At 44.9% G+C, this 14,194-nt stretch overlaps 1 protein-coding gene across 1 annotated transcript in view; it reads left to right on the top strand.

Annotated features, from left to right (window-relative positions):
- The window catches only part of LOC106577463 (ectonucleoside triphosphate diphosphohydrolase 1), a 40,297-nt gene extending 26,384 nt beyond the window's left edge, over positions 1–13,913 (top strand). The window contains exons 5-10 of the mRNA XM_045701251.1: positions 1,311–1,470; positions 2,640–2,843; positions 3,131–3,388; positions 4,181–4,288; positions 5,560–5,697; positions 13,455–13,913. Coding sequence (XP_045557207.1) covers positions 1,311–1,470; positions 2,640–2,843; positions 3,131–3,388; positions 4,181–4,288; positions 5,560–5,697; positions 13,455–13,667 — 1,081 coding nt within the window. The 3' untranslated portion in view covers positions 13,668–13,913. The remainder of the gene's footprint in view (positions 1–1,310; positions 1,471–2,639; positions 2,844–3,130; positions 3,389–4,180; positions 4,289–5,559; positions 5,698–13,454) is intronic.
- The last annotated feature ends 281 nt before the right edge of the window (positions 13,914–14,194 follow it).

Genomic DNA, 14,194 nt, shown 5'->3' with positions numbered 1-14,194 from the left:
AAAGCAGTGCGACACAAACAACAACAGAGTTACACGTGGAATAAACAAACATACAGTTAATAATACAGTAGAAAAAGTCTATATACAGTGAGTGCAAATGAGGTAAGTTAAGGCAATAAATAGGCCATGGTGGAGAAGTAATTACAATATAGCAATTAAACACTGGAATGGTAGATGTGTAGAAGATGAATGTGCAAGTAGAGATACTGGGGTGCAAAGGAGCAAGATAAATAAATAAATACAGTATGGGGATGAGGTAGTCGGATGGGCTATTTACAGATGGGCTATGTACAGGTGCTGTGATCTGTGAGCTGCTCTGACAGCTGGTGCTTAAAGTTAGTGAGGGAGATATGAGTCTCCAGCTTCAGTGATTTTTGCAGTTCGTTCCAGTCATTGGCAGCATTAGACACTAACCAGGAATTTCTGAAAACGCTGGACAGTAATGAGGAAGTTAATTTGACAACACTTGACAATAACTAGGAAGTTTTTACAAAAACACTAGACACTAACCAGGAAGTTAACATGAAAACACTGGACGACAATAAGGACGTTACTGGACAATAACCAGAAAGTTAATATAAAAACACTGGACAATAACTAGGAGGTTTTTATAAAACACTGGACACTACCCAGGAAGTTCATGTGAACACACTGGACACTAACCAGGAAGTTAATATGAAAACACTGATTAATAACTAGGAAGTTATTATGAAAAGAATAGACACTAACCAGGAAGTTAGTATGAAAACTTTGGTCACTAACCAGGAAGTTATTAGGAAAACACTGGACACCAACTAGAAAGTTACTGGACACTAACCAGGAAGTTAATATGAAAACACTGGACACTAACTAGAAAGTTAATAAGCTAACCAGGCAGTAATTATAAAAACACTGGACACTAACCAGAACGTTTTTATGAAAACATTAGACACTAACCAAGAAGTTCAAATGAAAAACCTGGACACTAACTAGAAAGTTAGTTAAAATCACTGGACACTAACTTGGATATTAATATTAAAACATTGGACACCAAGTAGAAAGTTGATATCAAAATACTAGACACTAATCAGGAAGTTATTATGGAAGCACTGGACACTAACTAGGACATTATTATGAAAACGTTGTACACTAACCAGGAAGTAAAAATGAAAACATAGGACTAACCAGGAAGTTATTATGAAAACACTGGACTAACCAAAAAAGGGTATGTGTGTATGTGTGTGTGTGTGTGTGTGTGTGTGTGTGTGTGCGTGTGCGCGTGTGTGTGCGTGTGTGTGTGTGTGTGCGCGCGTGCGTGCGTGCGTGTTTAGGATGGAGAACCAGAGTTTGTCTGATCAGGTGCTGTGGTCGGTAGAGGAGGTGTTGCAGTCCTCTCCGTTCTCCTATCAGGGCGCTCGCATCATCACAGGCCAGGAGGAGGGAGCCTTCGGCTGGGTCACTGTTAACTACCTGAGTGACCAACTGAAACAGGTGAGAACCTTCTCTTTCATGTTGAAACACTGCTTATCCATAATGTTTGCACCCCGGTGACAAATGCGGGATATGGCTGGAAAGCGTACCTCAATCCAGGGATGGAAGATGGAACAGTATAAATTATCCCATTATCCCATACCAGGGATGGAAGATGGAACAGTACTCTAAATTATCCCATTATCCCATACCAGGGATGGAAGATGGAACAGTATAAATTATCCCATTATCCCATACCAGGGATGGAAGATGGAACAGTACTCTAAATTATCCCATTATCCCATACCAGGGATGGAAGATGGAACAGTACTCTAAATTATCCCATTATCCCATACCAGGGATGGAAGATGGAACAGTATAAATTATCCCATGTTGACATGGTGCTGGAATAGTGGAGGCAGCTCCTGGTGTTGACGTGGTGCTGGAATAGTGGAGGCAGCTCCTGGTGTTGAAGTGGTGCTGGAATAGTGGAGGCAGCTCCTGGTGTTGAAGTGGTGCTGGAATAGTGGAGGCAGCTCCTGGTGTTGAAGTGGTGCTGGAATAGTGGAGGCAGCTCCTGGTGTTGAAGTGGTGCTGGAATAGTGGAGGCAGCTCCTGGTGTTGAAGTGGTGCTGGAATAGTGGAGGCAACTCCTGGTGTTGAAGTGGTGCTGGAATAGTGGAGGCAGCTCCTGGTGTTGAAATGGTGCTGGAATAGTGGAGGCAGCTCCTGGTGTTGACATGGTGCTGGAATAGTGGAGCTCCTGTTTTCTTTGCGACTTGCAGTAACTTTCCTTGGATCTAAATCAATAGTTGTTTAGTGGTCTAGTGGTCTGAAAATGTGGGAACATGAACTTGCTTGACCCCTGCTGGAGGTCATGTAACTGTCTGTTTCCTGCATTCTGCTTTGAGGACTTCAGCGGACAGATGTTGCTCTCCGGTTTTGTGATGAAACAAAGTTGTGGTGTAAATTTATTCTGCCATTGTGTCGTCTCGTTGTCTGGGCCTTTAGGCCTGTATAACACGGCCACAAGGCATGTGAACTAACCGGTTACAGAGCAAACAATGCCAATTACCACAACACAGGTTGGAATATGGCATTTTGTTCTGGGTTCCCCTGTGATTTTACCCACACACCGCTACTGCTGAGTGATATACTGAAACGTGTGTGTGTGTGTGTGTGTGCTGCAGGGCTCAGGGACCACCGGAGCTCTTGACCTGGGCGGAGCCTCCACTCAGATCAGCTTTGTAGCCAATCAGGATGTGGCGGAGGAATCGGCGGAGAACGCTGTGACCTTCCGTCTGTATGGAAATGACTACTTCCTCTACACACACAGCTTCCTGTGCTACGGGAAAGACCAGGCGCTCAAACTGGCGCTTGCTCAGCAGACTCAGGTAATCTTGACCCTTGACCTCTATTCCTGATGTCTTACCTTTGATCCCATAACTCTGTGTGTGTCTGTGTGTCTGTCAGTCTGGGGACAGCTCAGTGCTGGACCCGTGTTTCCCTGGCTCATAACTCTGTGTTTGTCTGTCAGTCTGGGGACAGCTCAGTGCTGGACCCGTGTTTCCCTGGCTCATAACTCTGTGTGTGTCTGTGTGTCTGTCAGTCTGGGGACAGCTCAGTGCTGGACCCGTGTTTCCCTGGCTCATAACTCTGTGTGTGTCTGTGTGTCTGTCAGTCTGGGGACAGCTCAGTGCTGGACCCGTGTTTCCACCCAGGTTATAGTGTTGATCGAAGCTACTTTAGCGTGTACTCCAGCCCCTGCGTCATGGCTGGGAAACCCCTCGTCTCCAGGGACAGTTTCACTCACATAGGAGCAGGAAACGCATCATTGTGCCAGGAAGTAGTCAGAAGAATCTTCAACTTCAGTAGCTGCAGCTTCAGTCGCTGTTCTTTCAACAGGGTCTACCAGCCACCACTACAGGGGCCGTTTGGGGTGAGCTTAACTTTTACCCTAACCCTACATTCTTAGAAAAAAGGGTTCCAAAAGGGTTCTTCGGCTGTCCCTATAGGATAACCCTTTTTGGTTTCAGGTAGAACCCTTTTGGGTTCCATGTAGAACACTCTGTGGAAAGGGTTCTTCGTGGAACCCAAAAAGGTTCTACATGGAACCAAAAGAGTTATACCTGGAACCCAAAAGGGTTCTTCAAAGGGCACCTTCAACAGGGTCTTGTAAACCCCTGGTAACCCCTTCTGGGATTGAATGCAGAAAACGTCTTAGTAATGAGAAAGACAAGTTGTGAGAAAATGCTCAGAATCATCTGTCTTTTTAATTTAGCTGTCTCTTTCTGTCTCTCTCGGTCTGTCTCTTCCCTCTCCCTCTCTGTCTCTCTGTCTCTTCTTTCTGTCTCTCTCTGTCTCTTCTTTCTGTCTCTCGCTCTCTGTCTCTCTTCTCTCTCCTCCTCTCTCTCTCTCTCTCCTCTCTCTCTCATCTCTCTCGTCTCTCTCTCTCGTCTCTCGTCTCTCGTCTCTCTCGTCTCTCTCCTCTCTCTCTTCTCTCGTCTCTCTCCTCTCTCTCTTCTCTTCTCTCCTCTTCTCTCTCTCATCTCTCTCCTCTCTCCTCTCTCTCCTCTCTCTCTCCCTCTCTCTTCTCTTCTCTTCTCTCATCTCTCCTCTCTCATCTCTCCTCTCTCCTCTCTCCTCTCTCATCTCTCCTCTCTCTCCTCTCTCGTCTCTCTCGTCTCTCTCTCCTCTCTCGTCTCTCTCGTCTCTCTCTCCTCTCTCTCAGGCATTCTCAGCATTCTACTTTGTGATGAACTTTCTGAACTTGACATCAGGCTCTCTGGAAAGCAGCAGGGAGAAGCTGGCGCTCTACTGTTCTACACCCTGGACCCAGGTGTGTGTGTTATATATATATATATATATATATATATATATATATATATATATATATATATATATATACACACACACACACACACGCTTACACACGATAAGACACGCACTCTACAGACACATGGGTTTGTGTTGTAGATATGTGGTAGTAGAGTAGTGGCCTGAGGGAACACAGTGTGTTGTAGATATGTGGTAGTAGAGTAGTGGCCTGAGGGAACACAGTGTGTTGTAGATATGGGGTAGTAGAGTAGTGGCCTGAGGGAACACAGTGTGTTGTAGATATGTGGTAGTAGAGTAGTGGCCTGAGGGAACACAGTGTGTTGTAGATATGTGGTTGTAGGGTAGTGGCCTGAGGGAACACAGTGTGTTGTAGATATGTGGTAGTAGAGTAGGGGCCTGAGGGAACACAGTGTGTTGTAGATATGGGGTAGTAGAGTAGTGGCCTGAGGGAACACACTTAATGTGTTGAAAAAATGTTATGAAATGTAATGTTATGTAATATTTTAAATTGTATATAACTGCTGGTATTGTTGCTGGACCCCAGGAAGAGTAGCTGTTGCCTTGGCAGGAACTAATGGGGATCCATAATAAACCCCAGGAAGAGTAGCTGCTGCCTTGGCAGGAACTAACGGGGATCCATAATAAACCGCAGGAAGAGTAGCTGCTTCCTTGGCAGGAACTAACGGAGATCCATAGTAAACCCCAGGAAGAGTAGCTGCTGCCTTGGCAGGAACTAATGGGGATCCGTAATAAACCCCAGGAAGAGTAGCTGCTGCCTTGGCAGGAACTAATGGGGATCCATAATAAACCCCAGGAAGAGTAGCTGCTGCCTTGACAGGAACTAAACGGGGGTCCATAATAAACCCCAGGAAGAGTAGCTGGCGCCTTGGCAGGAACTAATGGGGATCCATAATAAACCCCAGGAAGAGTAGCTGCTGCCTTGGCAGGAACTAATGGGGATCCATAATAAACCCCAGGAAGAGTAGCTGCTGCCTTGAAAGGAACTAATGGGGATCCATAATAAACCCCAGGAAGAGTAGCTGCTGCCTTGACAGGAACTAATGGGGATCCATAATAAACCCCAGGAAGAGTAGCTGCTGCCTTGACAGGAACTAATGGGGATCCATAATAAACCCCAGGAAGAGTAGCTGCTGCCTTGGCAGGAACTAATGGGGATCCTTAATTAATAAATACACAGACACACATAAGCACACATGCAGTTTCTCCCAGTCACAGTCCTCACTGCCCTCGGTGTGTAATGTGCGTGTGCAGATCCAGCAGCAGCACCCTGATGTGAAGGAGAAGTATCTGGCAGAGTACTGTTTCTCTGGGAGCTACATCCTGTCTCTACTGACTGATGGATACAACTTCACCTCAGACACATGGACAGACATCATGTTCATCAAGAAGGTCAGACACACACACACACACACACACACACACACACACACACACACACACACACACACACACACACACACACACACGACTGTTAAGAGTTGGTGTGTTGTTAGTAGTTAAATATGCATTTATGTCATGCTATCAGCCTTCAAGTTTCACAGTTTTATTGTCAAGTGCACAAGCACAGTGAAATGGCTTTTTTCTGTTTTACCAACAAGTAATAATATCAGTCCAGTACCACACAATAGACTAAGGTACAACAAAACACAGAAATAGGAAGAACATGATAAAGAAAGCAGACTATATACAGGGTCAGCAGATACAGTATGTATAGGGACCAGGGGACTATATACAGGGTCAGTAGATACAGTATGTATAGGGACCAGGGGACTATATACAGGGTCAGGAGATACAGTATGTATAGGGACCAGGTAACTTGACATCAGGATATATGATCAACAGTGGAGTGTGAATGAAGTGTGTGTGTGTGTGTGTGTGTGTGTGTGTGTGTGTGTGTGTGTGTGTGTGTGTGTGTGTGTGTGTGTGTGTGTGTGTGTGTGTGTGTGTGTGTGTGTGTGTGTGTGTGTGTGTGTGTGTGTGTGTGTGTGTGTGTGTGTGTGTGTGCAAGGAGTCCAGTGAGTGTTCATAGCAGGGGCGAAAATCTGATGTCAACTTTGGAGGGGACAATTACATGACATTTTCTCAAGAGCAATTCCTGAGGGGGACATCAAAAGTAGTGCTGTAACACATAGCCTACATTGTAATATGGTAAATGTATATTGAGGAACCAAAGAAATAAGGTGTTTGCCATACTCCTAACTACCGGTACCCAGAACTACACAACTAATCACAACAGCAATACCATTGCCTTTAACAAATCTTAGTTCAGTCACCAGTTTAAGTTGAGAGTGGGGGTATCCATGGCATTTTCCAATTATGTTCCTATTTTACAAGTCAGAAAAATTGAGAACCTTTCATAATGTTGCCAAACAAAGACTCAACAAACTTACCTGAGACTCCCTGTCCCTGCATATCTGTCCCCAACTCTGCTGTCTGTGTGCCATCTGTTGCCTGTTCTGCCCAATGACATCATTGTGAAACATTTCCATTAGAATTTCATTTCTTTCTTATGAACATTTTATCAACTAGTCTTTGAGATATTAGGCTACTAAGGTTCTTACTTTGCGTTTTGGTGTACTGAAAAATACTCTGATGTCCGTCTTTTATTTTTCTGCCATTTTTCTACCTGGCTGGCTGGCAGGCTGGCTACACACACACACAATGTGTGTAAGTTATTTACAGTAGGAGATGGGCTTCTATCATCTTATCTTTTATCATTCTATTTGGGCTTCGATCTAAAAGGTAGCGAGCAAATGTGAAACGGATTAAAATGACAAGAGTTGACAGCTGTATGAGTTCACCATTTACACAACATATGCTGCAACCTTTTGTAATTTTAATAGTTTGTTTCATATTGGCTGGCTTCCAACAATAGCTGAATTTGCAAAGCTAGCGAGCACCAATTCCGTTTCAGTGGTGTTTGCTATAATCTTTGCTACCCGGGTTAAATAAAATAAATAAATAAAAGTTCCCTTGCGACAATTTAGCTTTTGCAACGAGACCATTAAATATATTTAAGACAATGGTAGAAGAGAGTGTAGTTCTGTTCAGTTTGGACTTCAGTTTATCGCTAACCTTATCACAGGGACTTTGAAGCACTAACTTACATCATCTGCATGATGATCTTGGAATAAATTGACGATAGCAAAGATTCCATCTTTGACGAGGCCACATAAATGGAATAGGTACTAGCTAGCTTAATAGTTAATATTTGCGCGCTAGCTCTGCATATTCAGCTAGTGTGTGTGCACGATTGACTGGATTAACATCACGTCAGTTACGTTCGTTGAGTGCCTTTCAGACAGTAGATACGACCCCTCTGTTACCTTGCCAACTAAGGAACTGGCAGTGGATCAAACCATTGTGAGGCAAAGGGTGGGGGGGTCGCAATCTTTTGAAACTTAAAAACGCGCTATTAAGTGTCTATAATCAGCACAATTGCTTTCATTGCGTATTATTAATATTATTTAAATTACATAGTTATGTTTCAGTGATATATTGGGGGGGACAAATCATATTTTTCCCAGGATGGGGGGGTCGTGTCCCCCCCGACCCCCCCGGGATTTCCGCCCCTGGTTCATAGTCAGTGAAAAAATAAATACAGTGATGACAGATAGGAGATAGTCCTGTATCCATTCTGTTATCTGGTTATCAGTCTAATGGTTTGGGGATAGGAGATAGGCTCCTGAACAGCTAGATAGAGGACTGTTAGTGTGAGACTTGATGCTCCGGAAGCAGAGAGAACAGTCAATGGCTTGGGTGGCTGGAGTCTAACAATTTTCCAGGCCTTCTTTTGACACCGCCTGATATAGAGGTCCTGGATGGCAGGGAGCCCCAGTGATGTACTGGGCCGTACTCACCACCCTCTGTAGAGGTCCTGGATGGCAGGGAGCCCCAGTGATGTACTGGGCCGTACTCACCACCCTCTGTAGAGGTCCTGGATGGCAGGGAGCCCCAGTGATGTACTGGGCCGTACTCACCACCCTCTGTAGAGGTACTGGATGGCAGGGAGCCCCAGTGATGTACTGGGCCGTACTCACCACCTTCTGTAGAGGTAGTGGATGGCAGGGAGCCCCAGTGATGTACTGGGCCGTACTCACCACCCTCTGTAGAGGTACTGGATGGCAGGGAGCCCCAGTGATGTACTGGGCCGTACTCACCACCTTCTGTAGAGGTAGTGGATGGCAGGGAGCCCCAGTGATGTACTGGACCGTGCTCACCACCCTCTGTGCTATGCGATCAAATGCGGTGCAGTTGCAATTCCTGTTTATGTATCAGTTTTCCTACTTCCTTCTGAAGATCCTTTAGATTCTAAACAACAATATAAACACAACATGTAGTGTTGGTCCCATGTTTCATCAGCTGACATTTTGTGCACAAAATTGTTTACATCCCTGTTAGTGAGCATTTCTCCATTGCCAAGATAATCCATCCATCTGACAGGTGTGGCATATCAAGAAGCTGATTAAACAGCATGATCATTACAAGTAAAACTAAATGCATGCTCTTCAACCGATCGCTGCCCGCACCTGCTAGCCCGTCCAGCATCACTACTCTGGACGGTTCTGACTTAGAATATGTGGACAACTACAGATACCTAGGTGTCTGGATAGACTGTAAACTCTCCTTCCAGACTCACAATAAGCATCTCCAATCCAAAATTAAATCTAGAATCGGCTTCCTATTTTGCAACAAAGCATCCTTCACTCATGCTGCCAAACATACCCTCGTAAAACGGACTATCCTGCCGATCCTCAACTGCGGCGATGTCATTTCCAAAATAGCATCCAAGACTCTACTCAGACTGCATCCAGTTTGCTATCACAGTGCCATCCGTTTTGTCACCAAAGCCCCATATACCACCCACCACTGCGACCTGTATGCTCTCGTCAGCTGGCCCTCGCTACATATTTGTCGCCAGACCCACTGGCTCCAGTTCATCTATAAGTCTTTGCTAGGTAAAGCCCTGCCTTATCTCAGCTCACTGATCACCATAACAACACCCACCCGTAGCACGCGCTCCAGCAGGTATATCTCACTGGTCATCCCCAAAGCCAACTGTTCCTTTGGCCGCCTTTCCTTCCAGTTCTCTGCTGCCAATGACTGGAACGAATTGCAAAAATCACTGAAGCTGGAGTCTTATATCTCCCTCACTAACTTTAAGCATCAGATGTCAGAGCAGCTTACCGATCATTGCATCTGTACACAGCCCATCTGTAAATAGCCCACCCAACTACCTCATCCCCATATTGTTATTTATTTATCTTGCTCCTTTGCACCCCAGTATCTCTACTTGCACACTCATCTTCTGCTCATCTATCACTCCAGGGTTTAATTGCTACATTGTAATTATTTTGCCACTATGGCCTATTTATTGCCTTACCTCCCTAATCATACTACATTTGCAGACACTGTATATAGATTTTTCTATTGTGTTATTGACTGTACGTTTGTTTATCCCATGTGTAACTCTGTGTTGTTTGTGTCGCACTGCTTTGCTTTATTCTTGGCCAGGTCGCAGTTGAACTTGTTCTCAACTGGCCGACCTGGTTAAATAAAGGTGAAAGGTGCTGGGGAGAATAAAAGACCAATCTAAAATATGCAGTTTTGTCTCACAACACAAGGCCACAGATGTCTCCAGTTTTGAGGGAGAAATTGGCATGCGTTTGCAGGAATGTCCACCAGAGTTGTTGCCAGAGAATTGAATGTTCATTTCTCTAACATAAGCTGCCTTCAATGTCGTTTTCGAGGATTTGGCAGTACGTCCGGCCTCACAACCGCAGACCACATGTATGGCATCATGTGGGCGAGCGGTTTGCTGATGTCAACGTTGTGAACAGAGTGCCACATGGTGGTGGTGGAGTTATGGTGTGGGCAGGCAGGCATAAGCTACAGACAATCAACACAATTGCATTTTATCGATGTCAATTTGAATGCGGAGAGATACCGTAACGACATCCTGAGGCCCATTGGAACACGCCGCCATCACCTCATGTTTCAGCATGATAATGCACCGCCTCATGTTTCAGCATGATAATGCACCGTCTCATGTTTCAGCATGATAATGCACCGCCTCATGTTTCAGCATGATAATGCACCGTCTCATGTTTCAGCATGATAATGCACCGCCTCATGTTTCAGCATGATAATGCACCGCCTCATGTCGCAAGGATCTGTACACAGTTCCTGGAAGCTGAAAATGTCCCAGTTCTTCCAAGGCCTGCATACTCACCAGACATGTCACCGATTGAGCATGTTTGGCATGCTCTGGATCGACGTGTACGACAGCGTGTTCCAGTTACCGACAAATATACAGCATCTTCGCCCAGCCATTGAAGAGGAGTGGGACAACATTCCCCAGGCCACAATCAACAGCCTGATCAACTCTATGTGAAGGAGATGTGTCGCGCTGTATGAGGCAAATGGTGGTCACACCAGATACTGACTGGTTTTCTGATCCTCTTCCCTGCCTTTTATTAAGGTATCTTTGACCAACAGATGCATATCTGTACTCCCAGGCATGTGAAATCCATAGATTAGGGCCCAATGAATTTTATTAATTATATGAACTGTAACTCAATAAAATCTTGGAAATTGTTGCATGTTTCATTTATATGATTGTTCAGCATATATCCTGAATCTGGTAATGAATGGTGTGGCTGTTGAACAAGTTGAGGAGGCTACATTTCTTGGCGTTACCTTAGATTGTAAACGATCATGGTCAAAGGATTCAACGGTTGTAAAGATGGGGAGAGGTCTGTCAGTAAAAAAGAGATGCTCTGATTTTTTTGACACCACACTCCAAAAAGCAGGTCCTGCAGGCTCTAGTTTTGTCTTATCTTGATTATTGTCCCGTCATATGTTCAAGTGCTGTAAAGAAACACCTAGTTAAGCTGCAGCTGGTCCAGAACAAAGGCATGTCTTGCTCTTCATTGTAATCAGAGGGCTGATATTAATACTAGGCATGCCAGTCTCTCTTGGCTAAGAGTTGAGGAGAGACTGACTGCAACACTTCTTTTTATGAGAAACATTAATGTGTTGAAAATCCCAAATTGTTTGCATAGTCAGCTTACACACAGCTCTGACACACACACTTACCCCACCAGAGGTCTTTTCACAGTCCTCTAATCCAGAACAAATTCCATAAAGCATACAGTAATATATAGAGCCATAATTGCATCTCATATTGTGTAGGCTGTGTGTGGCTGTATAGATGTGTAGGCTGTGTGGATGTGTAGGCTGTGTGGATGTATTGATGTGTAGGCTGTGTGGATGTGTAGGCTGTGTGGATGTGTAGGCTGTGTGGATGTGTAGGCTGTGTGGATGTATCGATGTGTAGGCTGTGTGGATGTATTAATGTGTAGGCTGTGTGGGTGTATTGATGTGTAGTCTGTGTGGATGTATGGAAGTGTAGGTTGTGTGGATGTGTAGGCTGTGTGGATGTATTGATGTGTAGGCTGTGTGGATGTATTGATGTGTAGGCTGTGTGGATGTATTGATGTGTAGGTTGTGTGGATGTGTAGGCTGTGTGGATGTATGGATGTGTAGGCTGTGTGGATGTATTGATGTGTAGGCTGTGTGGATGTGTAGGCTGTGTGGATGTATGGCTGTGTGGATGTGTAGGCTGTGTGTATGTATTGATGTGTAGGCTGTGTGGATGTATTGATGTGTAGGCTGTGTGGATGTATTGATGTGTAGGCTGTGTGGATGTATGGATGTGTAGGCTGTGTGGATGTATGGATGTGTAGGCTGTGTGGATGTATTGATGTGTAGGCTGTGTGGATGTGCAGGCTGTGTGGATGTATGGATGTGTAGGCTGTGTGGATGTATTGATGTGTAGGCTGTGTGGATGTGTAGGCTGTGTGGATGTGTAGGCTGTGTGGATGTGTGGATGTGTAGGCTGTGTGGATGTGTGGATGTGTAGGCTGTGTGGATGTATTGATGTGTAGACTGTGTGGATGTGTAGGCTGTGTGGATGTATGGCTGTGTGGATGTGTAGGCTGTGTGTATGTATTGATGTGTAGGCTGTGTGGATGTATTGATGTGTAGGCTGTGTGGATGTATTGATGTGTAGGCTGTGTGGATGTATGGATGTGTAGGCTGTGTGGATGTATGGATGTGTAGGCTGTGTGGATGTATTGATGTGTAGGCTGTGTGGATGTGTAGGCTGTGTGGATGTATGGATGTGTAGGCTGTGTGGATGTATTGATGTGTAGGCTGTGTGGATGTGTAGGCTGTGTGGATGTGTAGGCTGTGTGGATGTGTGGATGTGTAGGCTGTGTGGATGTATGGATGTGTAGGCTGTGTGGATGTATGGATGTGTAGGCTGTGTAGGCTGTGTGGATGTATGGATGTGTGGATGTATTGATGTGTAGGCTGTGTGGAGGTGTAGGCTGTGTGTATGTATTGATGTGTGGATGTATTGATGTGTAGGCTGTGTGGATGTGTAGGCTGTGTGGATGTGTAGGCTGTGTGAATGTGTGGATGTGTGGATGTGTAGGCTGTGTGGATGTGTGGATGTGTAGGCTGTGTGGATGTGTGGATGTATGGATGTGTAGGCTGTGTGGATGTGTAGGCTGTGTGGATGTATGGATGTGTAGGCTGTGTGGATGTATGGATGTGTAGGCTGTGTGGATGTATTGATGTGCAGGCTGTGTGGAGGTATTGATGTGTAGGCTGTGTGGATGTGTAGGCTGTGTGTATGTATTGATGTGTAGGCTGTGTGTATGTATTGATGTGTAGGCTGTGTGGATGTGTAGGCTGTGTGGATGTATTGATTTGTAGGCTGTGTGGACGTATTGATGTGTAGGCTATGTGGATGTATCGATGTGTAGGCTGTGTGGATGTGTAGGCTGTGTTCATGTATTGATGTGTAGGCTGTGGGGATGTATTGATGTGTAGGCTTTGTGGATGTATGGCTGTGTGGATGTGTAGGCTGTGTGTACCTTTTTTAAATAGATATAGTTCTGTCCATGTAGTTCATGTTCTGTGTGGACCCCAGGAAGAGTAGCTGCTGCTTTTGCAACACCTAATGGGGATCCTAATAAAATACCAAAAATACCAATCGTTTAGATTCTATATCCTGACCTTTCTGAAATATGTCTTCAACACTGACTGTGTGTGTGTGTGTGTGTGTGTGTGTATAGATTTCAGGTAGTGATGCAGGCTGGACGTTGGGCTACATGCTGAATCTGACCAATATGATTCCAGCCGAGGCTCCAGACACTCCTCCTCTTCCTCACGCTGGCTACGTCACCCTCCTCTTCTTCATCTCTCTCTTCCTCTTCCTCCTCTTCCTCCTCTTCCTCTGTCTCCGATTCCTGTGGCCGCGCTGCGACTCCCAGACACAGATGATATAGACACACTGGACACCATATGGACACGTGTGTGTGTGTGTGTGTGTGTGTGTGTGTGTGTGTGTGTGTGTGTGTGTGTGTGTGTGTGTGTGTGTGTGTGTGTGTGTGTGTGTGTGTGTGTGTGTGTGTGTGTGTGTGTGTGTGTGTGTGTGTGTGTGTGTGTGTGTGCGTGAACATGTTTATCAAATGTATCTCATGTTGTCATGCTTGTTATTCTCCAGTAAAGTTCAGATGTATAAAACAAACTGACCTTACTGGCTGTCATTTACTGTCCCTCTGAAAGAATGTTCAAATGAAATACTCACCTGACATATTCAAATGATGTAAAAATGACGGATTGACGATATGAACAGGTTAATAACAGGTGTATAACAGGTTTATATTGACTATATGAACAGGTTAATAACAGGTGTATAACAGGTTTATAGCAGGACTGTATTGACTATATGAGCAGGTTAATAACAGGTGTATAACAGGTTTATAAAAGGTGTATAACAGGTTTATAAAAGGTGTATAACAGGTTAATAACA

This window comes from Salmo salar, chromosome ssa18 (genome assembly GCF_905237065.1).
Source record: "Salmo salar chromosome ssa18, Ssal_v3.1, whole genome shotgun sequence".
Classification (NCBI taxonomy): Eukaryota; Metazoa; Chordata; class Actinopteri; order Salmoniformes; family Salmonidae; genus Salmo; species Salmo salar.
Note: the sequence above shows the minus strand (reverse complement) of the source record. Positions and strands in the feature narration are given on the sequence as shown.